Raw genomic sequence first — 26,980 nt, forward strand, 5'->3', positions numbered from 1 at the left:
TTGGTTTTCTTTCAAATGTTGCTACTTGTTCTATTGTTTCGCTTTCTTGTATGTTTAGTATTTCATTAATATCGTATTCACTTTCGTATGTTAGGTGGTACAGTGCTGTGAATAAGTCAATTGAACTTGTTTGGTATATTTCGTTATCTTGTTTTTTAAATGTAATATTTCTATTCATGAAACCAATTAACCCTGTATTTATGGTTATTCTATGTCTATTTTTGTTAATTAGTAAAATGTCTATGAAGTACTCTTCATCTGCTGTGAAGTCTTTTATATCTGTAAAAGTTATATTGTGATATTTGTTTATCGGTTCAAAATAGAAATGTGATTTATGAATTGTTTTTTCATTTGATTTTTTCATTTGTTTAAATATAGGGATTGGAAATGTTATGCTTTTATATTGGTTCTGTTCGATATAAATTGTTTCTCTGTTGAATATTGGGTTTAATCGAGAGTAATACGGGTAACCTTTTGTACTGTTCATATAGAATATAATATCATTATCTAGGATTGTATTTGTATTTAATGTTAGTCTGTTTGTATTTACATTTATCGTTTCGATACATTCTTTGAAAAATGGGGTGCCTAGAATGTTATGATTGCATTGAGTTACATAGAAATGAATGTAAAAATTGTTTTGAGGTTTACTTCTGTTGTTTGAGATTCTATCTGGTGTGAGAGGTAATTTGACTGTTCCGTATGTCTCTATTGTAGTGTTGTTCGGTGCAGTTAATGTTTTGTTTGCTTTTTCCAATTGAATTTCTGGGTTATTATATTTTATCTCATTCCAAGTATCTTCATTGAGTAAATTTAATGTTGCTCCTGAATCCAGTAGAAAGTCAATTTCTAAAATTGGTTTTTGTTTAGTGAAATCTTGTTCAAATTTATTACATTGATACATCGGTAATATCCATGTGGGGTTACTTTCTAATGTATTTATTAATGTATTACATGTATCTTCGTTTGCGTTATAGAATTTATCTAATATCTTTTGATCTTTGTCTGATGACTCTGATGTGTATTCGTATTCGTCAATTCCTGGTGGGTCATCGTTTTGTTTTTCTGACTTAATGTTATTTTTTCTGTTTTTGTTATTATTATTGTTATATTTATTTCCTTCATTTCGTCGTTCTGTAGAGTAGTTTCTTTGTTTTTGTTCTCTTTGTGATGAATTTCTCCTGTCGTCTCTGTTATTGTTGTTTGAGTAATTTCTATTGTTACTACTTGAACGTTGTCTAAATCTGTCGTTTCTGTTTGAATCTCTGCTGTTATATATTTGTCTGTCATTGTTATTGTAGTTATTATTTCTGTTATATGGTGATTGTTGTCTTGAGTTGTTTCTATCTGTATATCTTGAGCTTGATCTACTATTGTATCTGTTATGATTGTTATTTTTATTGTACCTGTTTCCTCTGCTCTTACTGTAATTGTTTCTATTATAACTTGTACTTCTGTTATTGTAATTATGTGATTTTCGATATCCTTGATAATTCCTATTATCTCTAGGATTTACGTTGTTACTATAATTGTTTCTTGATTGTGATCTGTATGGGGTTCGACTTCGTGAATTGTTATATATTGGTGACGTTGGCGGTAATTGTCTTCCGTTAATATTATTTGAATCATCTTTCTGTTTGGTAAATTTTGATTATTTCTCATGTGACCATAGAATGATCTTTCTTTTGGTCTTGCTATGCTTTCTCGGCGTGGTCTTTTGAAGCATCTACCTTTAGTATGTCCGTTTGAGCTGCAATAGCTACAAAACAATGCAAATTTTGGTCTACCTTTGAAATTCTTTTTGTCATATGTATTATTAATGCCGTTAAGGACGTTACATATTGTTCCTTCAAATTGTTCTAGATCGCTTTGGTTAAGTTCGTTGATATTGTTACAGGCTATATTCATTTGTTTTAGATCGTCATTTATATTACTTGTACTCTGATTAACTTCATATAGTCGTTTGTGATTATTTGTTATATTCCTTGTTAGATCCATCTGGTCTATTTTTTCTACCAATGCTTTGAATGGCATTTCCGGTTCTCTTGGCGTTTGTTTATGATTCGCATGCTTTTTTAATGCTGCTGTTTTTAGTTCGTTATCTAAACATCTAATAAATGTTTGGTTCATTACACTATTTCTGTAATCTTCTGTGTATAATGAATATGCAGTTTTCACGAGAGTTTCTATTCTCAGTGCTAATGATCTTAGTGATTCGTTTGTATGCTTTTGTAGTTGTTGTAATATTATTTTTGTTGTTTTGACTTTTCAGAATCGAACATATCTGAGAACTCTTTGCAATTGGTTCTTCTATTCCGATTTTCTTGTTGTCGATTGTATTGTCTATTATTATTTTGTATATTTTCGTTTGCAACATTTTCTATATTTCTGTGATTGAATAATTGTTCATTTTCTGTTCTGAAGTTTGTTTGTCTATTTATGTTATCCAGAGTTTTATCTAGTCTGTTGAATACCATTTCTAGTGCTTCTTCTTGTCTTTTTTCCAATCTTTTATTCATCTGTTGATATTTCATTTCTAGATCATCTATTAGTTTATTTGTGTGATTTGTTACTGTAGCTGTTATTTCAATTTTTAGTTCCATGTAATTATTTGTTTGTTGTCTCCAATATTGTTCGTGATACTCTTGGTTGTCGTTCAGAGAACCAATATAGGTATTGCTTCTATTATCTCCTATTGGATATTTCCGTCGAGCATTTTGGTTCACTGATGGTGGTAATTTAGTTTCAAATCTGATCTCCCTTTTTTCGGAATCTGAAATATCTATGTCTTCGTCTATATTTTGTTGATTTCCGAATAAATTCGATGTTAATTGTTTATCAGGTTTTGGTGTTGATTTTTGTTTTGTTTGTAAGTTATTATTTGTTTGAATGTCTTTTGGTGTTGATGTCGATGTTAGGCTTCTTGATAAGTTAAATGAAGAAGATCCTGTTTGACTTTGATCCGTGATTTTTACATGACTTTGTAAGCCTTCAATGAAGTTTATGCTATCAGAGCATATTGTTAATGTGCTTTCAAAATGTTCTGAAAAGTGTTCGCTATTCCAAATGTTTTGTAGTTCGTCACATAGATGACTAATTTCCTCTGGAAATGTTTCTCCGAATTGGACTCGTCTTTCATTAATGTGTTCGAAATTATCTAACCAAAATAGGAATGTGAATTCAGATACTATTTTTATTATATCTAATGTTGTTGTTTTGAAGTCTGATTTTGATTCAATTATTTTTGTTAGCCAATTGTTATAATTTTTTATATCGACTCTTAATTTGTCGTTCACTGACTGTATTTGTTGACGATGTTCGTTCAGGTATTCGGCTGTATTCCTTAGTGTCTCGTACGTAGTGGATGTTATAGCTGTCAATTTTGTTTTATCTTGTGATTCCTCATGTCTTTTCAAGAATATTTTAAACATATCCGATAGTGATGTTTCATTTTGGAAATTAAAAAATATCTTTTTATCTCCTTTTTCATCTGTTAGTGTAAATGCGTAGTGTTTGTTATGTTGATCTCTATCCAGTAGTATTACTGGTAGGTAATGTACTAGATGGTTTCTATGTATGTTAATTTGTTGTATATGTTTTGTTTCTTTAAATAGATTGTTTTTCAAGTTTATTATTATTCTGTAGATAATTTCACGATTCTCTTGTGAACAATCGTTAGCAATTGTAAATGGTATTAAGAAATTGCTAGCATATGGTGTTTACCGACAATACTTATGTTTTCTTTTCGATGTTTTTTCTGTTTGTTTACCCAATTTAGTTCAGCACTGGTCGCACCAGATAAGACGTGTTCTGAGCTTACCTTTATTAGTATACTTCTGGAACTGTCTTATGGTTGTCTCAAGAATGAGGTGTACTCTTAAGGCTTACCTGACTAACTAAAGTTCTATATCTCTAGTCTGTTACTCTTCTATCTGAGCTTCAGTAGACAGTGCACGGGCCCCAATGCTAAAGTCTAACGTATATCTCAATACAAAACAAGAGCGGAGTAGAGAGAGAGAAATATACTTTATTATTATATCAGGTGGTTAACTGGTACTGACTAAACAACTTTCTCTTCTGAGAAGAGGGGTAAAATGGGTAAACATCTAAAGGATAAAAAGGAAAAGATATTATCCCCTTTTTTTATCCAATCAGGGAAGAGTATTTTCAGTCTTTATTTATTTAAATAATAAAGTCTTTCAAATAGTTCTTTCTGGAAGTCATATTTGACTCCAATGAACACCGGTGAAATTGAACTTCTTTGCGTCTCGAAAGAAAATGGAAATTTTGCTCGAATAGTTTTTCGGGGACAAGAAATTAAGCCAAAGTCACTGAAGATATCTGGATCAAATGATTGATTCTAAATTAAACTTTCATGTTCAACTCAACAATGTCCTTTCAAATATGGCCACAGCGATTAGATCCATATACCATATACTTTATCAGTTACCTCTGAAAGCACGATTGATGCCATTCCAATCCCTAGTTCTTTCTCATTTAACTTTCAGTGAAATGGTACAGGGTGACATAATTCAGTTTGCTGATGACACAAGTTTCCATTTTAGCAGGAACAATGTCACCGAACTGGAAAAATGTGTTTCTGAAATACTGTAGAAAACAAACAATTATCTAAAGCAAAACAAATTAACCATGAATACCGGTAAAACTTAACTTCTTTGCGTCTCGAAAAAAATGGAAACTTTGATCCAATAGCTTTTAGGGGACAGGAAATTAAGCCAAAAAGTCACTGCAGATACTTGGGTACAAAGATTGATTCTAAATTAAACGTTGATGTACAACTCAACAATGTCCTTTCAAATATGGCCACAGCGATTAGATCAATATACCTTATACGTTATCGGTTACCTCTGAAAGCACGATTGCTGCCATTCAAATCCCTAGTCCTTTCTCATTTAACTTTCAGTGCTAAATTGATTCAGAACTTGAATTTCTCTGCAATGCAGCGAATTAATCGACAAATCAATTGGGGAATTAAAATTTGCGTTATGCGAAAAAAGTTTGAGAGATCTCTTAGTAAAATCTGACATATATGTGAAAAAAGTTTGAGAGATTTCTTAGTAAAATCTGACATTTTGCCTGCAGAACTTTTAATAAGCCAGATGAGTGTTTCAAAACTTAGGATGATTTTTCATTATTGAAATCAGACGGCACTGAGACTTTTTTCCAAGTGGTAATGTCTTAGTAAAAAAAACAGAACCGAACAGCTAATTCTCCTAAGGTCGAGCAGTCGATCATTACAAAAAAGAAGCATCCAAAAGTGGAATAAACTTCCGCGTGAAATCCTGATTATCAAATAACGCTCACAGTTTAAATGCATGTTAAAACAGCAGCTGCGCCAACAATTCAAACTGTTACGGTTGAAAAGGAACGTTGGTGGCTAGTTATTTTAACCTTTAAAAAAACGGAACCACTAATTTTGATTTTTAATATTGTACTAACTTTGTATATAACATTTTAAACTTGTAATATTTAACCCCTGGGTTCTATTTTCAATTTAATTGTATAAAAAAGAACAAAAGAAGGAAGGGTGCGGGAAACTGAACAAGAACAGACATTACCCGCAGACTGCCGGAATAGCTGCGATGTAGACTAGACTTTCCCACTAACAAGAAGATACAAGAATTAGTTGTTTAAAAAAGAGCTTCAGAAAAAAGAAGTAATGTGTATATGGGTACCTCCGCAACATAGAGCCGCGATACGGTACCCATATACACATTACTCTAATTCACTTTATATATCCACTACTCTATATTCACTTCTTTTATATTTTAAATCTATCATTTCTTGTCTCACTTAGTGCAAACCACTATTACAGAGTTAAGCTGGTAATCAACCGTTATCAGACGGATCCGTGAAGCAGTTTCACCGATAGTTCGGGTTCTATCTCCACTGACTCCAGTGGACGTCCCCAGATACTAGTATAAAACTAGTGAGACCGTGTAAAAAGCACGTAAAACCAACTTGCGAAAAACTTGAACAAAAAAACCAGCTTAAATTTTTTTATAATTTTTTTAAAATTTTGCTATCATTTTTTAAAAATTAATTATCTGCGAAGCAGCTTCACTGATAAAACCTAAATTCACCATTACTATTTCTAATGCCCTTATCATCAAATGAATCTATAGCTATTTTATATTGTTCCTTAGTTTCTAAATGATGCCTTTTGCTATCAATAGAATAATTAGTTACATATTTACTGACACCACCATATATAGCCTTTTTATAATCTTCCAAACTAATCTGTTTTTTAATAGTGGCTTTAATTATATCTTTTAACTTTTTTTCTTCTTCTCTTTTAACAGTATTGTAACAATATACTTTAGCTTAAAGGAAACATGCTTCTATAATAGTATCATTAGGTAATTCATCCTTCATCTTACTTAACTCATTATTTTGTAATATATCTTTTATCTTATCCATTTCCTTTTCTATAGTACCATCTAATGGAATATTTATGTTTATAAATATACTATCTGTATCTGTGTAATGATAACTACAATCTAACTCTTTCTCAAAGTAATCATATATAAATTTATACATGAATAATTTAGCTTTTTCTAATATAACAAATCCAATATAATTAAACTTATCTAATTTAACATTACCTCTCGTTTTATGTACGGCTACTAAATCATCATCAAACTCTAGAGAATATTTGAAACAAATATTTTCTACTAATTTAATATATCTATCTACATCATTAACTAACTCTACATCTTGTCATTATATACATTCTCTATTGTTTTTCCATAGAAGGCATTATTCATTAACTTAAAGAATACATCCCCAAATTTATCACACTTAGCTTTAGCTTCTTTTCTTTTCTGAATATTAAGATCAATATAAGGCTTTAACCACTCACTCTTACTATACTCTAACTTTTGCTTAATTGTAATATCTTCCAACTTCAAACCACTAGCTAAATACCAATCTAACATCTCACCATCAATTACATAATCGTTTTTATCCGTTAACTTCAACATTAACTTCTCATTGGGTTTATATCCTTTCTTTTTATTTTCATTTTGATAGTCTGTAAACTGATTAATGTTAGCTTTTGTCTTTTCAGGAAAGAATGGATACGTGTTTGTTTTCTGTTTCAACTCATCATTATACTTTATATCAATGGTATAGATATATCCAGTATTAGAGCTAGATCTAGTATATACTGTATCTGCTAAGCCAGTTTCTGGATCGAGAGTGTCACATACTTTGATCTCGCCAGTAGGTAAAGCTTGAACCATAGCAGAAGCATACAATGAGTTGAAGTCTAAATACTTTAAATAAATCTCTTTCCCTGTATACTCAGGATCTATTTCTTTATTTTACATGACAATCACCTAATACTGAAGCTAACCCACCTCTAATACCATGTTGTATTGTATCATAAATATTAACTGTATTTTCTTTATAATACTTAAGTCTAACATTAGTATGTTTCAACCCACACAACAGGGTTAACCCAGGAGTAAAATATGTGTAACATGGATCTATTTCATAATATTCTATACACATAGCTCTAAATTTCTCAAATACATCAACTGATAATAATACATCTGTTTTAAGATATAACATCATATAATCTTTTATTGTCTCACATTTAGTATCTTTCCAACAATCAATTGCTTGCTTATGTTCTTTATCTGTAATACCACTTTGTTTCAACTTAGAATAGAATGCTTCCTTAGGTGGTAATGTTTTTTCATGTAGTTTATCTATATTATCAAACCATTCATATGGGAATATACCTCTACGTCTTTCTAAGCCACATTTATTTAATGTTATACATTCTTCATTACTCAATGTTTTACTTATAGCATCTAAGCTAAGTGGATGGAAGAACCTAAACATATCTAATGCTTTAGCATAACCCATATCAATACTAATATAATTCTCATCAGTTTTAGTTAATACTTTAAGTCTAATGGGACTCTGTCCATGGTGTTTCTCACCCATCTTCTTTGCTAGTTTTGTTATAAATAGATGATTATCATAATTAGAAGAATTAAATGCATATATTGGTACGAATGTATTCTTAGCTTGGAGGTTAGATTTATTGTGAGCATATCCTCAAAATTTACCATTCAGATGATCATGATCTCTAACGACGTCTTCACCCAAGTTCTCATTACAATAGTAACATCTACTATATAACGGAATAATACTATCTTCTTTCAATGGAATATTTATACTAAATATATCTTTAAATAATTTATTATAATGATCTACTCTATCCACAAACCAATCAACTACTTTGTCGCCAGATATACATTCATACTTATCTTCTAATATATCAGGATAGTCACTTTTTATATATAAACCACAAGCAATAGGAATGTGTTTACCATCTTTTATTATACATTCAAAATCATAATACATAGCAAATGGTACTCTGTTTTTATAATGGAACTTATCAAACTTTAGGTAATCTTTATGGAATGTTCTTCTTCCTACATGTTTCTGTGTATTACATAATTCTAATTGTTTATTTAATGCATCTTCTGTTCTAAAGGATAAACAACATTTTAGACATGGATAACATATATGTTTAGATGATTTTCTTAATAAGAATGATACATCTTTACATAGGAAGTAATGATTATCCCAGTATAATATATTACATCCTTTAGGATCATTATGATTAATTAATACAGGATTAATAGTTTTATTTTTATTTAGATTAAACACATTAAATAATATTTTATCTTTATTTAGTTCTTGCATTTTCTTTAAGTGATAATAATCATATGGGGGTGTAACTCCTATTGGTAATTTTATCTCATTAATAAATTCTGGTTTATTATAATTACTAACTCTACTAGGATTATGTGGCGCAGAATGTAGATAAGCAATTAGACACCATAGCAAACACTTATTATCAGTATTATGTATATTAAGTATATATCTAGATGTGAATGGTAACTCAGTATCACATCCACCACTAGGATAAAACCTATGTATATACATTGTCCTTTTAACAAATGGTTGCATACTCCATCCAGATCGATTCATTTCCTGTTCCTGCATTCTTGTCTCTAGTTCCCCATTCAATAAATCCAAGTCATGTGCACCATTATATTGCCTAGTCATTAACCTAAAGGTGAATTCGTTTTCTTCTAACTTATCATCTGTAGGTTTTGTATACTTAACTGCATCAAAGGTGTTAAACTAATATTGGGATGTATGTTATGCAATGACTCCAGTATATTCAAGAATTTAGGATCTTCATAATTACTACTAGTTATTATTATTTGATTATGCTTCATGTTATGATCTAATCCTAACTCACTAACTTTATCTCTCCACTTCTTATCAACAAGTTTTTTCTGTTTAACATTTTCTTTATGTTCTTTTATCTTCTTTCAATGGAATATTTATACTAAATATATCTTTAAATAATTTATTATAATGATCTACTCTATCCACAAACCAATCAACTACTTTGTCGCCAGATATACATTCATACTTATCTTCTAATATATCAGGATAGTCACTTTTTATATATAAACCACAAGCAATAGGAATGTGTTTACCATCTTTTATTATACATTCAAAATCATAATACATAGCAAATGGTACTCTGTTTTTATAATGGAACTTATCAAACTTTAGGTAATCTTTATGGAATGTTCTTCTTCCTACATCTTTCTGTGTATTACATAATTCTAATTGTTTATTTAATGCATCTTCTGTTCTAAAGGATACACAACATTTTAGACATGGATAACATATATGTTTAGATGATTCTCTTAATAAGAATGATACATCTTTACATAGGAAGTAATGATTATCCCAGTATAATATATTACATCCTTTAGGATCATTATGATTAATTAATACAGGATTAATAGTTTTATTTTTATTTAGATTAAACACATTAAATAATATTTTATCTTTATTTAGTTCTTGCATTTTCTTTAAGTGATAATAATCATATGGGGGTGTAACTCCTATTGGTAATTTTATCTCATTAATAAATTCTGGTTTATTATAATTACTAACTCTACTAGGATTATGTGGCGCAGAATGTAGATAAGCAATTAGACACCATAGCAAACACTTATTATCAGTATTATGTATATTAAGTATATATCTAGATGTGAATGGTAACTCAGTATCACATCCACCACTAGGATAAAACCTATGTATATACATTGTCCTTTTAACAAATGGTTGCATACTCCATCCAGATTGATTCATTTCCTGTTCCTGCATTCTTGTCTCTAGTTCCCCATTCAATAAATCCAAGTCATGTGCACCATTATATTGCCTAGTCATTAACCTAAAGGTGAATTCGTTTTCTTCTAACTTATCATCTGTAGGTTTTGTATACTTAACTGCATCAAAGGTGTTAAACTAATATTGGGATGTATGTTATGCAATGACTCCAGTATATTCAATTTAGGATCTTCATAATTACTACTAGTTATTATTATTTGATTATGCTTCATGTTATGATCTAATCCTAACTCACTAACTTTATCTCTCCACTTCTTATCAACAAGTTTTTTCTGTTTAACATTTTCTTTATGTTCTTCTGATTCATTGTGTTCATTTTTATTGTTATATCTAGTATTACATATATTGCAATATCCTTCAGTTATATTCTTATCTATATCCTTATCCTTATCCTTTCCCTCTACTTATCTAGATGCATCTTTGTTTTTAAATGTTGGTCAACACTATATTGACTCAGACTTGTCTTACATATCACACAATCAAACTTACTTCCATTCCTTACTATTTCCCCAGTAACCAATCTTACATTATTCCTATGTTTTAATGTTGTCACATGTTTATCATAAGCAGTATTATTACCAAGATACATATCAAAACTATCACAAAACTTTATTCCTTCTTCTATATTGGTGTAACCACTTTGTGTATGTTGCTCATCCAATTTTTGTTCTATATCCTCATTAGTAACTTTTATTCCATCCTCAATAGCACTCTCAATAATTTTATTTCTATTATACATTCGCTCATTCTTTTTATGTTTAAGTGATTGAATGTGTCTGTTATAATTGCTTCGAGTCATTTCTTCATCACATTCTTCACATCTAATCCTATTTGTTTTAGGCTTTTGAACAAAGACAAAATCATCAAATGAGTCTAAATCTGAGTCCTTATCTTTATCAGAATCCACATCTTTATCAGAATCTACATCTTTATCTTCATCCTTATCCTTATCATAACCACTTCGTGGATCTAAATCTGGATAATAATTTGCTTCTGCCTTTCGCAATGACTCACGCATATCTTCTCTTTGTTTTAAATTTGCATCCTGTTTATCATACGACTCCTTTATTTCTTCATTTACACGATTGATTCTAAAGATTTTTCTAATTCTATCTTTTGTCTTTCCTTATCAGTGAAACTGCTTCGCAGATCAGTGAAACTGCTTCGCAGATCTACTGGTTTGATTTCTTCCCTTGGTTTATTTTTATTTTTTAACATTTGGACCGCAATACTAGAAGCACTAGATTGGACTTGTCCATGGGATTGAGCTTGTCCATGAGATTGAGCTTGTCCATGGGATTGGACTTGTCCACTTCCAAATTGGTGTAACCACTTCGTAGATTGGACTTGTCCATGAGATTGAGCTCGCTCACTCGTGGAATGAATGAAACCGGTATAATCTTCATTTTTATATGCCAAATTTTGAAAAAATATTATATATAGCTTTTCAATACTATGAAAATGATTAGTACCAAATGTGATAAATGTAAAAATAAGGCTTCGTGTTGGAGTTGTGGTAAATGTCAAAGTAAACCATTCCAATGTTTCATATGTAATGAAATCATAACATATAGAGAAAAACATAATCATATGGTTGTTCATTTTAATGATCCCAATCAATATTTAGTATGCAGAATGTGTAAAGTAAATAAACACATCTCTCAGTATAGATTTAAACATTTCTATTGTAGGCTATGCATATATCTCCATAGATATAGGTTTCATCATACAAAAGAAAGATTCTAAGCACATGCAAAGAAATATAATATCCATGAAGCTGGTTCCCAGATCAGCGAAACTGGTTTCAAAATCCATGAAGCTGGTTTCAAAATCCATGAAGCTGGTTTCCAGATCCACGAAGCCGGTTCCCAGATTGAAGTAAAGCTATAACTAACTATAATAAGTTTATTAAAGAATGAATAAACAATTAATGATGATAGAAAGTTTATTGAAGCCGCTATTAGATTATATAATGTTTGTGAAAATTATTTTTATAAAAATGACTAAACTAGAAACACTTATAAAATTAAACAATCTAGAAAAACAAAACAGACAGAATAGATTAGAAGATAAATTAAAACAACAAGAATATTATGGTGAAATAGAAGAGTTATTTGATCCTTTAACTAAAACTATCAGTGAAACCGCTTCGCAGATAAATGCAAACAATGAACGCAATCTAGCATTAAGTGAACAAACATTAAGAGCAATAGATTGGCAAAATCAAGAGTTAGATAAACAAACTAAGATGATCGGTGAAACTGCTTCGCAGATAGAGCAAACTAGAAATGGGGCATTAATGAAGCCCAATTTGTCCAATGAAGCCGTGGAGGAAACTCAAGATAAGACACCAGTTTATGTTGATACAAAAACAACCAAATTTCCTCATGACATGGGGGCTCAAACTAATCCTCAATTAAAATTAGAACTCGTAGATTTACCTAGTAGGAGATATAAAATGAATGGTGTTGATATAACTCTAGAGCAGGGTGCTTTTTTAGTTAGGGATAATGTATATGAGTTGTCAGAAGGATTTAATGATTTTCTTACTACAACAAATGTAACATATGATGATAAGGTTGAGGAAGATGAAAACAAAATTAAAAGGTTTTTAAAGGATATTAGATATGATTTAGGAAAAGGGGATAAGAAAAGTGCTAGATATAGAACAAAAAAACGTATAATGGAGGTAAGAGATGATATATTTGGCAGGGGATTAAATGACAACCCAAATAATTTAGTAGGAAGACTAGAATTATTAATACTAGAAACAAAAGCTGGTCATGATGGATTATATGATGAAATGCTAGATATATCTAAGCAACTATTATCTATGAATATTATTAATCAAGACCAACTAGATAATTTTGTTTTTAACTATGGTAAATGAGAAAGCTCACAACTTCGTTGATAGGTGAAACCATGACTATGTCCATAAATAAAACGATAGAAAAACAACAACAACAACTAGCTAAAGAAGTATTCAGTCCTCAAATAACAAAGTTTATATTAACAGTTATAGATATATTCACAAAATATGCATGGGCTATTCCATTAAAGAATAAATCTGGTTTATCTATAACTAATGGTTTTAAAATAGTATTAAGTGAACATCCACAAGGTGGCTCTGAACCTAGAAAACCAGAAAAGTTATGGGTAGATAGAGATAGTGAGTTTTACAATAAAACATTTAAATCTTTACTTAAAGAATATGGAACCGGCAAAGCCGCTTCAGGGATAGAGCTATATTCTACTTATAGTGATTTAAAGGCTGTGTTTATACAGAGATTCATTAGAACATTATTACACATAATAAATAAACCTATGTTCATCAATGGCGATGGTAATTGGTTAAATATATTAAATGATGCTGTTGTAACATATAACAATAACAATCACTCAACAATTAATATGACACCAGTTGACGCTTCTAATAATCCTGAGAAAGTTAAATACACTTTTAGTTTTAAGAATATTAAACCTAAACTTAACGTTGGTGATTATGTTAGAAATGTAGATAAACGTAATATCTTCTCTAAAGGTTACACTTCTAATTGAAATAGAGAATTGTTTAAAGTTAATGAAGTTCTAAAAACACAACCACCAACTTATAAAATAGAAGATATTAATGGTGAGATAATAGAAGGTAAATATTACGAACAGGAAATATTAAAATCTGAGTTTGATTTTGAATCTAATAATAAAGTTTTAGAATCATTAAAAATATTTCTTAAAATAAATAATGACAAGAAATAGATTCAATCAAGCTAAACATAAATCAACATTAACATCAACAAACAACTTAACACTAAGTAAGGCTCGTGGGTTATTCCTAGAAGATAATGATAATATTGATATGAAGGATACCTATAAAATTACAAATGTACATCCTCCAATAGATGAAAAAGATGTTGTTAATAAAGAGTATTGTGACAATAACTTATTATCCTCTTCTAATAAAATAGACATTTTAAGTAAAAACATAACTGAACTAAGAATAGGTGACTTTGATAAAGTTACAACTAAAACATTCCAACTAAATGAAACACAAGTTAATGAAGAACTAATTAATGAGTTTATTGAATCAACAAATGAAGTCAGAAATACTGTTAAGTTTTGTAATAAAGTTGCTGCAGATACTATCTCTAAATATAATCAATTAAAACAAGAATTTGATAATAATAAGTTTAATCAGAATATCACTAACATACAACTAGATAAAATGTTAACTAACGGTCTGAGAGAAATGAAAGAATACAATAAATCTCTTAGAGGTGTTATAGTACAATATATAATTGCTATACTTTTACAAAGTAAGTTACTTGATAATAAAGAGAAAGACAGACTTGAGATGCATTATAGTTTTAATCAAGAAGATATAATGAAAGAAATAGAAAGAATTTTTACTAATGAAAATAAGCAAAGCAATGACCAATCCAACAGCACCGAGTGAGAGATTACTATATCCAGATTTATCATCAGTATCAGAAAGATTGATAAACGAAAAGATTCAAGCTAATAATAGATTTAACAACAATATTAACATTATAAAAGATTTTAGAAATTATTATGAAACTGAAACTAATAACTATAATATGAAGTTAAGTAGATATAAGAATTATATTAACATAGCTGAGATAACAGAAATAGTATTATCATCAATAGCAACAACTGCAACAACAACATCAGTTTCATTAACAGGTATAGGATTAGCTTATTCTATATCAACAGCTTTTGCTACAGCAACTGTTTGTGGTTCATTATCAAAAACAATTAATACTAAAATTAGAAATAAAATTAAAAAGTTTTCACAAATGTATATTTTAAGTAAACAGTTTAGTGATAAGTTTAATAAACTATATACTAAACCAATGAATGATAATAAAATAGATAATGATGAGTATAATGAATTTGTTGAGTTATATGAGGATTATAAGAAGAACAAGAAAAACAAGCTGAGTATTTTTTTAGATTAAAGATATTAGTGCTTAGTAATAACAATGTTCTTAATAATAATAATATTAGTATTAATATTTATCCGCGAAGCGGTTACACCGATCGATAAATACATAATCATAATCTTAGTTGTAATCATAATCATAAACATAATATAATCATAATATAATCATAATCATAATCATAAACATAATATAATCATAATTATAATCATAATCAAATAATTATCTTTTCTTTGTACCTAAGTATAACCCTCTTCCTTTTTGCACTACCTTTATACCTTCACCAGTAGTTGCAAATTTAATTAAATCGGGTGTAGCCGCTAGAGCTGCTTTAGGGTTTCTAGATGCAGCTGCACTTCCTATTTTACTTGCTAGTTCTAATGCTCTTACTGGATTATTAGCAACTTTCTTTCCAAAATTAACCGTAGCTTTACCAACACTTTTAAAGAAATCTTTTAAAGAAGCAGAAGTCCTTTTGCTTCTATCGTTGCATCAGATACTGTCATTTATTTATTCCTTCTACATAAAACACAATTACCTTTTAACAATTTAGTACCTTTTGAAGTAATAGCTCCTCTTATATTAACAGTACCAATATAATGTCTACCTCCAACACAATAAGAATTAGTTTTGAACTTATTTAAAAGACTCATTTCTATATATATAAAAAATAATGGAAGTTAAAAAGTATAATCCTTTTGTTGTTATTAAACCCAAGCCCAAGGTTAAGCTTGAAGCTAGAAGCTTGGCTCTAGAGAATAAAAAGAAATTAGACATTATTTATGCTAAAGGTTTTGTTAATACTAATAAGAAATAGTTAGGTATTAACAAGAGTAACAAGAGTAACAATTAGAGCTGACTAGCTATAAATATAAGTATAAGTATATGGTTATGTATAAGTATAAGTATATAATTATAACAATAACTATATTATACTATAATTATAAATTATCGTTAGAGTTATATCTAAATTATAATTATCGCTAGAGTTATATCTAAAATTATAATTATCGCTAGAGTTATGTCTATGACTTAAATTATATCTATGACTTAAATTATATCTATGATATTATGTCTACCATCTTATTACCATCACTATTCACACTAATAACCTTTCTAGTTAATACTAATGCATGACATATAACATCTGCAAGTGCAGCACTAAATTTAAAATTAAGTTATATTGGTTGTGGACCTATATGATCCCTTTGATATCTAGTATCGAATACATATATTCTATAATTACTTTTGAATGTTCTATGATTTATATATGGTTTTATATTATGTGGTAGCCCATTATAATCTTTGTTAAGGCTAACAATCTCTTTAAAAGCCTCATTATAATTATTGGTTCCATAATTACTATTCATTCTATCCTCGGGATAAAACTCACTACCAATCTTACAATAGCATTCAGTAACATTCATTACATCAAATGTACTTGCATCATGAGTTTGCTCATTAACATTATTATTTTCAAAACCAACTATAATATATTGTGGTCTTTCCATACCACTTTCCATACCTAGATCAAACAAGAAGTTAGTAGCATTGGGTACATTCTTATAAAATGTCCTTCTTTCATAATAACTAAAGTCTACATTATTCTTTTTACTTAAACCCTTTTGCACAATAATTCTATTATCATTACTAGGATCAATACTAGGTACACACCATGATATATCTCTAGTTTCTATATAACCATCATTGGCAACTGCCCCAGGATTAGCATTAACTCTATATAGAGCTCTATCATTATTATTCCTTTTTAATAATATTTTAAATCCTAAACCATATATAATCTTATCTAAATCATTTACGAAACCAAATAGATCACTCATCTTAATCATCATATACATATGACCTCGTTGTGCAGCAATATGGTCACCTTTAAGTTGACTATCTCTATTGCCCTGATTTCTAACAAAACCACTCTCATATTCATCACCAGTACTAGTTAATAATTTATACATTAATAGATTAGGATGACAAGGATCTATATATTCAATAGTCCTACCACCACTAGTTTCAAGCTTAATTGAACTAAACAAAGCCATCATACCATAATTAACTAATCTGATATTAGCATCATTAGCAAATACACCACCAGCATCATCTAACACAACAAACTCTATCTCTAGATATGAATCACGCAAATTTAAGTGATTCTCTTCTCTATCGAGTATGATATTAATATTGGTATTAACCGTATTCATTGTTGCCAGTTTATTTGGTTTATATTTTATAATCTTACTTTTATGTATATCATTATTATAACCATAAGTTGTATCCAAATTAAAATCCATTTTTATTAGATAAAAAATGACAGACAACTTGATATTATATGAACTACAAAATATACACGAAGCTTTAACTAAAACTAAAGAAGAGCATACACTTAACTTTAGAATGATAAAACCAACAGAAAAGTTTACATTAGTGAACCTATACTTAATACAACAAAATTAGGTTTAATTAGATTATCTGTTTATAATTCGGTGTTTAATGTGAATAGGAGAAATAATCAATTCTTATATGCTAGTACTGTTATAGAAGATGATGAAGCTTTACCTCAGGCTCTTAGCTCTGACCCTTACCTTAACCCTATCTCTACCTGAAGCCCAAACATTACATCTATACTTAATCATAATTATAAAGGAATCCCGTTGCTATATTCAACTATTACACCGGGAGCATATGAGTTAACTGATATAGCAGAATTAATAAAAGGAGAAACTGATTGTAATGTTATAATAGAACCTGATAAGAATACGATGAAATGTTTAATGGAAATAAAACAAGGAGCACTCAGCTTTGATATAGAAATCTCACTAGCCTCATTACTAGGATTTAGAAAAATAATTTATAAAAAAGGTAGATATAAATCTCAGATGATTATTGATATTATGGGTTTTAGTACTATTAAAATTCATTGTAATGTGATATCTGGAGCTAAAGATAATGGTAAAGATACAGACATACTATATACTTTTAATCTAACTGAACCACCAGGTTACTTGATAAATATTATACCAACTAATATCTTATATCAAAATGTAACTAAAGATAGAATAGAATATATTGAATTTCATATTAAAGATGAGCATGGAAGACCTATAGACTTTAATGGTGATGTATTAAGTTTTACTTTACATCTAGTTTAGTCTTTATCTTTATCTTAATCTTTGACTTAACTAAAACTAAACTACAAAACTCTCCGATCCCAATTAATTCTTAGTTTACCATTAATATTTTTATTTTTAGTTATATCAATGACAATATAATTATAAGGCTCTTTCCATACCTTATTACATATATTAGCAAAATCATTATAACTAAGTTCAACATTATCAAAGCCATTATTAGGAGATGGTAAATCTTTTATATCTTTAATAAATTGAACATCTGCTTTTGGGTTTATTCTTTCTATACCATGGTACTGATCACCAGTAGGTCCAATGATGTATAGCTTATCAAAGTATATACTAGCTAGAATTAGTTTTTTCAATAAGAATGTCTTACCACATTCACTAGGACCAGTTATTATACATCTAAAGTTATCTGGGAATGCGGCTTCAGTAATTATATCATCATCATTTAACCATGAATATAGATCATCAATTATATTAATAGCAATAGGATTTGTTTGGATTATATTATTTCTTGGGGGTGATAAATTCCCTGATTATAACTACTTTGTTGATCGGTGAAACCGCTTCTCGAATTATAACTAATTCGTAGATTATGACTACTTCTCTGATTATAACTACTTCTCCGATAGAAAATCTCATCATTGTCATTATCATTAACAATATCATTATCCTAAACATTATCATTAACATTATCATTAACATTAAAATTATCATTATCATTAACATAATCATTATCGTTAACATTATCATTAACATTATCATTATCATTGAGATTGACATTATCATTATCATTATCTCTATCATTATCATTATCTTTATCATTATCATTATCATTATCATTATCTCTATCATTATCATTATCATTATCATTATCTCTATCATTATCATTATCTTTATCATTAACATTATCATCAGCATTATCATTAACATTACAACTTAAACAAGAACACTCATTATATACTCCTGGATATTTACATTGATTAACTAGAATATTCAAAGCACTTTTAATTCTAAATCCTCTATCAATAAGATAGATCATATATAAACAATAAGCCCCACAATAAGATTCGTCATATTGTTGTATTCTCTCATTAGAGCCTAGATCAACATATTCTTCTAAAAATAAAGGTCGAGTTTCTACACCAAAACTATCAAAGTAATACACAGGACCATCGGTGGAAGCACGTTCGGTCTTGGTTCCCCAACCGCTTCGCGTATCTTCTCTTCTTATAACTAAAACCCAATGTGTACCTTCAGTTGGATGTAGATTTACAATAATGTTGAAGTTAGGACCACTGATATTATCTGGAGTTTGATCTCTCATTACAATCTCAATTGATTTTAGACTTATATCTTTACCTATATCTTTTATTCTGATATCACTCATAATATTATTATCAGTATTAAATTTATTATTGAATTCCTCAAAAGTTAGGATGAGCATTTTTATATAATAAATTTATTAAATCTAAGTCTAATTATCAGGGAACCTGCTTCATAGATAAGTCTAATTCTAAATCTAAATCAAATCTATATTTATTATATAAAAATGGAAACAGGTAGTGCAGTTTTTATTTTTATTATTATTATTGGAATTTGTTATATAATATATGATTCAAGACCAAGTAAATATACAAAACTAGAAGAAAGCTTTGGTGGATTTATGAATAGGAGTCTAGTTAGATTTGAATATGAAAAGTCACCATTACATACTATTGTTTATGGTGGAACTGGTACAGGCAAAACATATTTTATTAGACAACATTTAAAATTATACTTAGTCCAAAATCAAGATCAAGATCAAAACCAAAACCAAGATCGAGATCAAGTTCAAGCTAAAATTATAGTTATAGTTTGTAAAGATGACAGAGACTGGATAGATCCTGAGTCTAATAAGTTTTATACTGGGTTTAATAAATGTGATATAAATATGATCACAAAAAATAATATGCATAAATTTCAAAATTGTGTAATAGTACTTGATGATATGGGTGATAGGTTAAATAAGGATATAGGTTATTATTTTACTGAAGGTAGACATTATAATATTCAAATGATTGTAATGTGTCATAAACCAGCTCAAATAATTAATACAGCAAGAATGAGTTGTGATACTATTTATTTCACAACTTATAATGGACCTGATCTATTTAAAAACTTTAATGAGATATATAAATGTGAACATAACTTCAATAAAATAATTAGTGAATTAAATAGTAACTATTATAATTATACAGATGGAATGTCAGATGAACTTCGTTATGGTATAATTAAATATAATAAAAAGGAAAATACTTTTATTATTATTAGTAGTAATAGAACAATGATATATGATTCAAGAGTTGGTTTCCTTGATTTAAAAGCTCTTAGTTTAAAAGATGATTTAGAAAGAAAAGATATAAATAAACTTATAGCATATATGAAACCACTAATGATTAATGCAACAGATAGAAATGTTATTAATCATGATAATTATCAGTTTTATTTTAATAAACTTCTTACTTTAAATAATATTAAAATTCAGAATGATGTTCTAACTAAAGAAATGATTATGGGAAAAAGTATGAAAATTTTATCAAATATTGGTGGGATTATAGGTACAGGTTTAATTATATTTAGTTATATTTATCCTGATTCAATATCAAGAAATGCTGGGAGTGTAGCAATGGGAGCAAGCACAATGTTGAGTAGAGTAAATACATTAGTTAATGTTGGATATGGAGAAGAGTTGGATAATGATTCTTCACGAAATACAATCTGTGAAGCAGGTTCCATGATCCAAGAGGAATATATAAACAAGTGTAACTGTGACTTTGTCAATGAAGAGATGGGAATTTTGAATAGAAAGGGAGGAAGGTTTTTTAAACAAACTATATATAAATAATGAAGAATTTAGAGAAGAGATTATAAATTTAGTTAAAGATAAAAAAGAATAAGACCTTAATTTGATCTTAGATAAGAGATGTAAAACTAATACACTCAATACTTTAGGAAACAAATTTTTAACAGATTCTATCACATCTAAAGATAATACTAAAAATATAATTGAAATTATGGCTAAATATTATCAGAGACATTAAAGTTTACCTATTATAAATGCTTTTACAATGTTTAGAGTGTAACTATAAATGTGGAAACATTGCTGTTTTAAAATATCATTATGAATCATGTCATAAAGATAAAACTGACAAATGTATGTGTGGTAATATAATATTAAGTGGTATTTGTGCTAATGATTTTTCCCTATGGGGTTGTTCTTTAAAAAATGAATCTAGTTCTAGTTCTAACCCTAGTTCTAAATCTAATTCTAATTCTTGTTCTAACCCTAGTTCTAGTTCTAACCCTAGTTCTAGTTCTAATTCTAATTCTGGTTCTAACCCCAGTTCTAGCTCTAGTTCTGGTTCTGGTTCTATCTATGACTATAACTCTAACTCAGATCCTAACCCCAACCATAACCCTAACCTTATCCCTAACCCTAACCTTATCCCTAATCCTAACCTTATCCCTAACCCTAACCTTAACCCCAGCTCAGAAGTATTAACTAGATGTTGTAATAAGTGTAATTATATAAAACCACTAAATAATTTTGATGAGGGTAAGTATACATGTAGAAGTTGTACTTCAGCTAAAGTTAATTGTCCATATTGTACTTCTGTTGTGAGATATGATGGGATACGGGCTCATGTAAAGAAACAACATCCAGATATAGAATTGACTAGAGGATTTAGTAGAAATTTAACAGAAAGATCGGCGGAGATGGTTCCCAGATCAGTGGAACTGTTTCACAGATCTGATATTACCCAAACTGGGGAAAATTGTTCATGTAAATACTATAATTTTTTATCATTTCTTATTAATAATGGAAGAAATATAGAAAAAATAAAAGAATATAAATTTATTGAAAAGTATAGATAATTTGAAATAAAAAGTATAAAAAAATAAAAAAAATATCAAAAAGAGGGAATCGCTCTTAAAGAGTGAAAAAGAGCGATCTCCCTACTCAGGAATCACCCCGAAAAAAGTGAATCGCTCTTAAAGAGTGAAATGTAAATTTTGCTTTGATTTTTTTGTTTTATTTTTATTTTGGAAGACTATACTAATGCTATATATGAAGGTAAAACTAAATATGTAACTAATTATACTATTGATAGCAAAAGGCATCATTTAGAAACTAAAGAACAATATAAAATAACTATAGATTCATTTGATGATAAGGGCATTAGAAATAGTAATGGTGAATTTAGGTTTTATCACTGAAGCTGCTTCGCAGATAATTAATTTTAAAAAAATGATAGCAAAATTTAAAAAAATTATAAAAGAGTTAAGCTGGTTTTTTTGTTCAAGTTTTTCGCAAGTTGGTTTTACGTGCTTTTTACACGGTCTCACTAGTTTTATACTAGTATCTGGGGACGTCCACTGGAGTCAGTGGGGATAGAACCCGAACTATCGGTGAAACCGCTTCACGGATCCGTCTGATAACGGTTGATTACCAGCTTAACTCTGTACTAGTGGTTTGCACTAAGTGAGACAAGAAATGATAGATTTAAAATATAAAAGAAGTGAATATAGAGTAGTGGATATATAAAGTGAATTAGAGTAATGTGTATATGGGTACCGTATCGCGGCTCTATGTTGCGGAGGTACCCATATACACATTACTAAAAAACCCAAAAAACACGATCAGCGCATTATAGCTACGCTCTATTTAGAGCTTCCAAGTTTTAAAATCGAATTCAATTGGGCTTGTACTAAACATATACATATATTTATATGCGACCACTAATTTTAAGGCTGCAAAAAATTCCACTAGGCTGCAATATATTAAGTCTCCCAGATACCAACAGGAAGGCTTGCATTATATTATGCATGGCACATATGTGTCTACAATTTCGAATTCTTATATACTGCATCAGGTCACTGAATTGAAAGGGTATTGGTGCAGGAAAATATCTAGTTTTCTCTTTACACCAAAAGCCTGGTTTCATTAAAGAAAATCAAAAGCTTATGAAGCTAAAACGTGGTTACATATAAATTATCACTTCTACATTTCCGATTTCATTTTGAATGATTTGTCTTTTCTTACATGATTGATTATACTTGATACAATGACCTCTAAATACTACTGTATCCTACAAACCAAGCCTTGAGTCTTCCTTGAGTCATAAGGTTTGTGGACTTCTATAACAGGTAACTCACTCAGGTAACCTGTCATGTTTTCGTTCAAAACAATTTCAAAAGTTTTAAATGTCAATTATTGCAGCATAAGTGAGTGATCATTCACTGCATAACTATCAAACTGACAAAAGTCAACAACAATTTTAAAAACAACTCAACATTCATTAGTCCGAATTTGCGAAAATAGGCCAATTTAAGATGCTGTGGTCAACTCTGCATTATATTTAGTGCCAGTTTCAACTTATGTTGCAGCACCATTAGTTAATGCACTGTTCTTGTGCCTGCAAAAGTTCCACTGCTTTCTGCCAGCTCTCTCCGTTTAATTTGACATTTCCTTGGCTGAGTGTGATGATGCGTGCTATGTTCAGCAGAGAATGGAAATTGTCAGCCGAATATTTCGGGTCCTTCTGTCGAGCCTGAACAAAGTACTGCTGAGCCACTTCTGACATTTCGGAGGGAACCTCGTACGGCAATGTCTTAACTGTGGCGAGATAACGACGCAGCTTTTTAGTGTTTCCAATATCACAGGAGGTCAGTTCAGGCTGTGACATGCCATCAACTAACTTGACTTTTTGGGCGGATGTTTTAATTAGAGAGCGCGTCGTTGACAAAATAATAACATTATAATTGCAAAACAGTTCCACATTTTGAAATTTGAAATCGTAGTACACTTTCTGGTATTCAATTAATGCAGTCAAAGCGGCCAAGTTGGACAGCCCAATATCGCTAAGCTGACCAGGATTCATCCCAGTTTCGTCTATGATGATTGAGGTACCCGGTGGTAATTGGAGCAATCCAGAGTGTAGGATTCCTGATTCCACGTCTTTGTGAGGTACAAGCTTTGATTTGTTCAACGCTTCCACTGTCAAAGGAATCCTCACGACATTCGCCACAGTATTAGATAAGAACACATACAGTCTGTCCACAGTCTGTCTATTGCAATTGGTGATATTGAGAGACAAGTTGCCTGCAAACAAATGATAAGGCAGGTCTAACGAGTTACGCTGAAGAGGTTTAAATATTAAAAAAGCAGCAGACAGATAGCTAAAAAATAGATGCGATAGCTTCGTACATCTGCAGTCTCATAACAAGATTAAAATACATAAAAAAACAAGAAATTTCGTCTTTTTATTAATTGCTGAGATGTTATATTTTGATTAAGAATCTATAACTCCTTGCTGCTTCTATTGGCTGCTCTCATGCTAATTATCAGGCTATACCAATTTTTAGCAACTCAAAAGAGGGCAAAAATCAAAACGCCGGGCAGAAGTAAAATGTTTTCAAGTTTTTCTTGAAAACAAACTTTATTCATTTCAAAAATACGGGGGCAGACTAATCCAGCACTTGGCTCCATAATAGCTGAAAAACTTATGAGCGAAACTGTCGGATGTCGCCGAAATAACACATTTTTGTCCATGACTTGGAGAACATTTCCAACGGAATAAATGAATCAAATAGAATGGTGCATTGCCGTGCAAACACGAACATAATTAGCCAACTTTAAATTTGATCCTGAATCGAACTGGCAACCAATGGAGACTCTTCAGAAATTTTTCACTGAGATGAGTTGTCTAATTACCAACTAAAATACCAACGCGGACGAAAGATATTATCTCCGACAGCGGAACTACAGTAAACACTGTATACAAGCTGTAGCTAAAAGCTGAATCAACCAATGGCCGCCTGCTGTTCGGAAAAGCTTACTTCTCGACTCTGCGCTGAACTTTTTGCTAGATAACTGTCGTAGCTCAGTCTCAAATTTCTGTATTTTCGTCTTGTTTATAGACACCACACCGGAGAGCACGTATAACGCACAGTCGCTGAAAAGTGAAATGAAATCCAAATCGCCAGTCAGAATGTGTTTCTTTGATATGAGACTACTAACGCACCAAAGCTTCAGCATACGCAAGCTTTTTACTTGCATTTGCTATTGGTGTGATGACTGCTTTCTTCCAAGGAATGAATAAGATCGATGGTCGGGGTCCAATCAGATTGATGGAAAGCGTACGCCTTGAGTTGTTTTCCAGATCAACCACCAAATGTCCGTACAGCTCTGCTGTCGCTAATTTATGCCTCTGTAAGCAGGTGGAGAAAAATAAACTATTGAAAAATATTCTACCTGCTGAATGTCACGTAGTGACTTGAGAATAATGTGAGTTGTGTTCACGTCAGTTGTGCGAGACCACTTGCTCTGGTGAAACATTGTGTTTAGCATAATTGACAAGCAGTTTTCGATGTCGGCCAGACGTTGCAATTATCACAGTCTTGAATATTTCTTTGCAAGAATCGCGGTACATCAATGGCCAGTTCAATAATTTTTTGTTATTTCAAATCCAGAAAACTTAACGAACTCGATACGTGGAAATAGACGTTGTACGACCGTCAATTGTTCTTGGTTTTCTTTATAAAAATAGTAGACTTTTTAAACCGGGGATGTTGCGCCTCGTAACATCTTGAACATGAGGTTAGTTTTTCCACACCCACTGCGTCCCACAATGGCCATAAAGATTCTATCGTGCGCGAGAAGAATTTTATTGATAGTTTAGGATTTGGCAGGATGTGACCAACTAAGCTCAAATTGCAATGAAATCCAAATTGACTTTTCTTCACAACACCAATTTGAATTTTCTTCACAACACTGATTTCAAAAATAACATGGCGAAGCAGAGGCTTATCAGAAGCACAAAAACAGCCACTTGGATGAAAGATATTACCTCCGATCACCTAACAGCTTGCAATATTGGGGACAGCTTGCCGGCTAGTCATTTCAGCTTGCAATATCGAATAAAAAATGACTGACTCAAATAATTAAGTGGTATTAATAGCGATTCCTTTACACTAAAACATGCTTAGTCAAATGTTTACCGATGGCTCATCCAGTCATGCACGATCTCTCATCTCGAAAGACATAACTGAACATCTGAACATAATAAAAACTTTTTCAGGAAATTTCCCCACATATTCCCCTGTATACTTCCTTATATGATATTGCCCATCTTAAAACATATAATGTCCCCTTCCCCCTGTATTATCAGTAAGACACATACATCTACTATTCAGATTACTTATAACAACAGCTTTTGATAATAAACAAAACATGAAAAACATAGAACAAGTCCTGACCTATTTCGTTCTTAGTTACCATCTGACTAGACGCTGTGTCCCCTCTTACAGGAGTTTAACTAACTACGGTATGACATCAAAATAGTTCGAAACTAAAAATATTTTTGTTCAAAAATCATTTTCATTTTGCGCTGTTCTTTCAATCCCAATCGGGTTTTGATAATCAATGGCGGCTATTTTTCCAGTACGTTAATCAAAATGAACCAACATTAAATAAGAAAAACATAACAGGACAAGTCCTGGCCTATAGTTCAAAGAAGTTTCATTGACCAAAAAACAAACTAAAACTAAATTGGACCATGAATGGATTGA

General features: G+C 30.4%; 2 protein-coding genes across 3 annotated transcripts in view; both read right to left on the minus strand.

The window, feature by feature from the left end:
* Window positions 1–26,980, minus strand: part of LOC142358622 (glycerol-3-phosphate dehydrogenase 1-like protein) — a 457,482-nt gene that overhangs the window by 391,619 nt on the left and 38,883 nt on the right. The gene's annotated exons all lie outside the window — the stretch shown is intronic.
* Window positions 23,597–26,980, minus strand: part of LOC142358620 (mini-chromosome maintenance complex-binding protein-like) — a 28,722-nt gene continuing 25,338 nt past the window's right edge. Inside the window, exon 3 of the mRNA XM_075410070.1 lies at window positions 23,597–24,512. Within this exon, the coding sequence (XP_075266185.1) occupies window positions 23,803–24,512 (710 nt within the window). The 3' untranslated portion in view covers window positions 23,597–23,802. The remainder of the gene's footprint in view (window positions 24,513–26,980) is intronic.

This window comes from Convolutriloba macropyga, chromosome 2, assembly GCF_964194025.1.
Source record: "Convolutriloba macropyga chromosome 2, txConMacr16.3, whole genome shotgun sequence".
In the NCBI taxonomy this organism is placed as follows: domain Eukaryota; kingdom Metazoa; phylum Xenacoelomorpha; order Acoela; family Convolutidae; genus Convolutriloba; species Convolutriloba macropyga.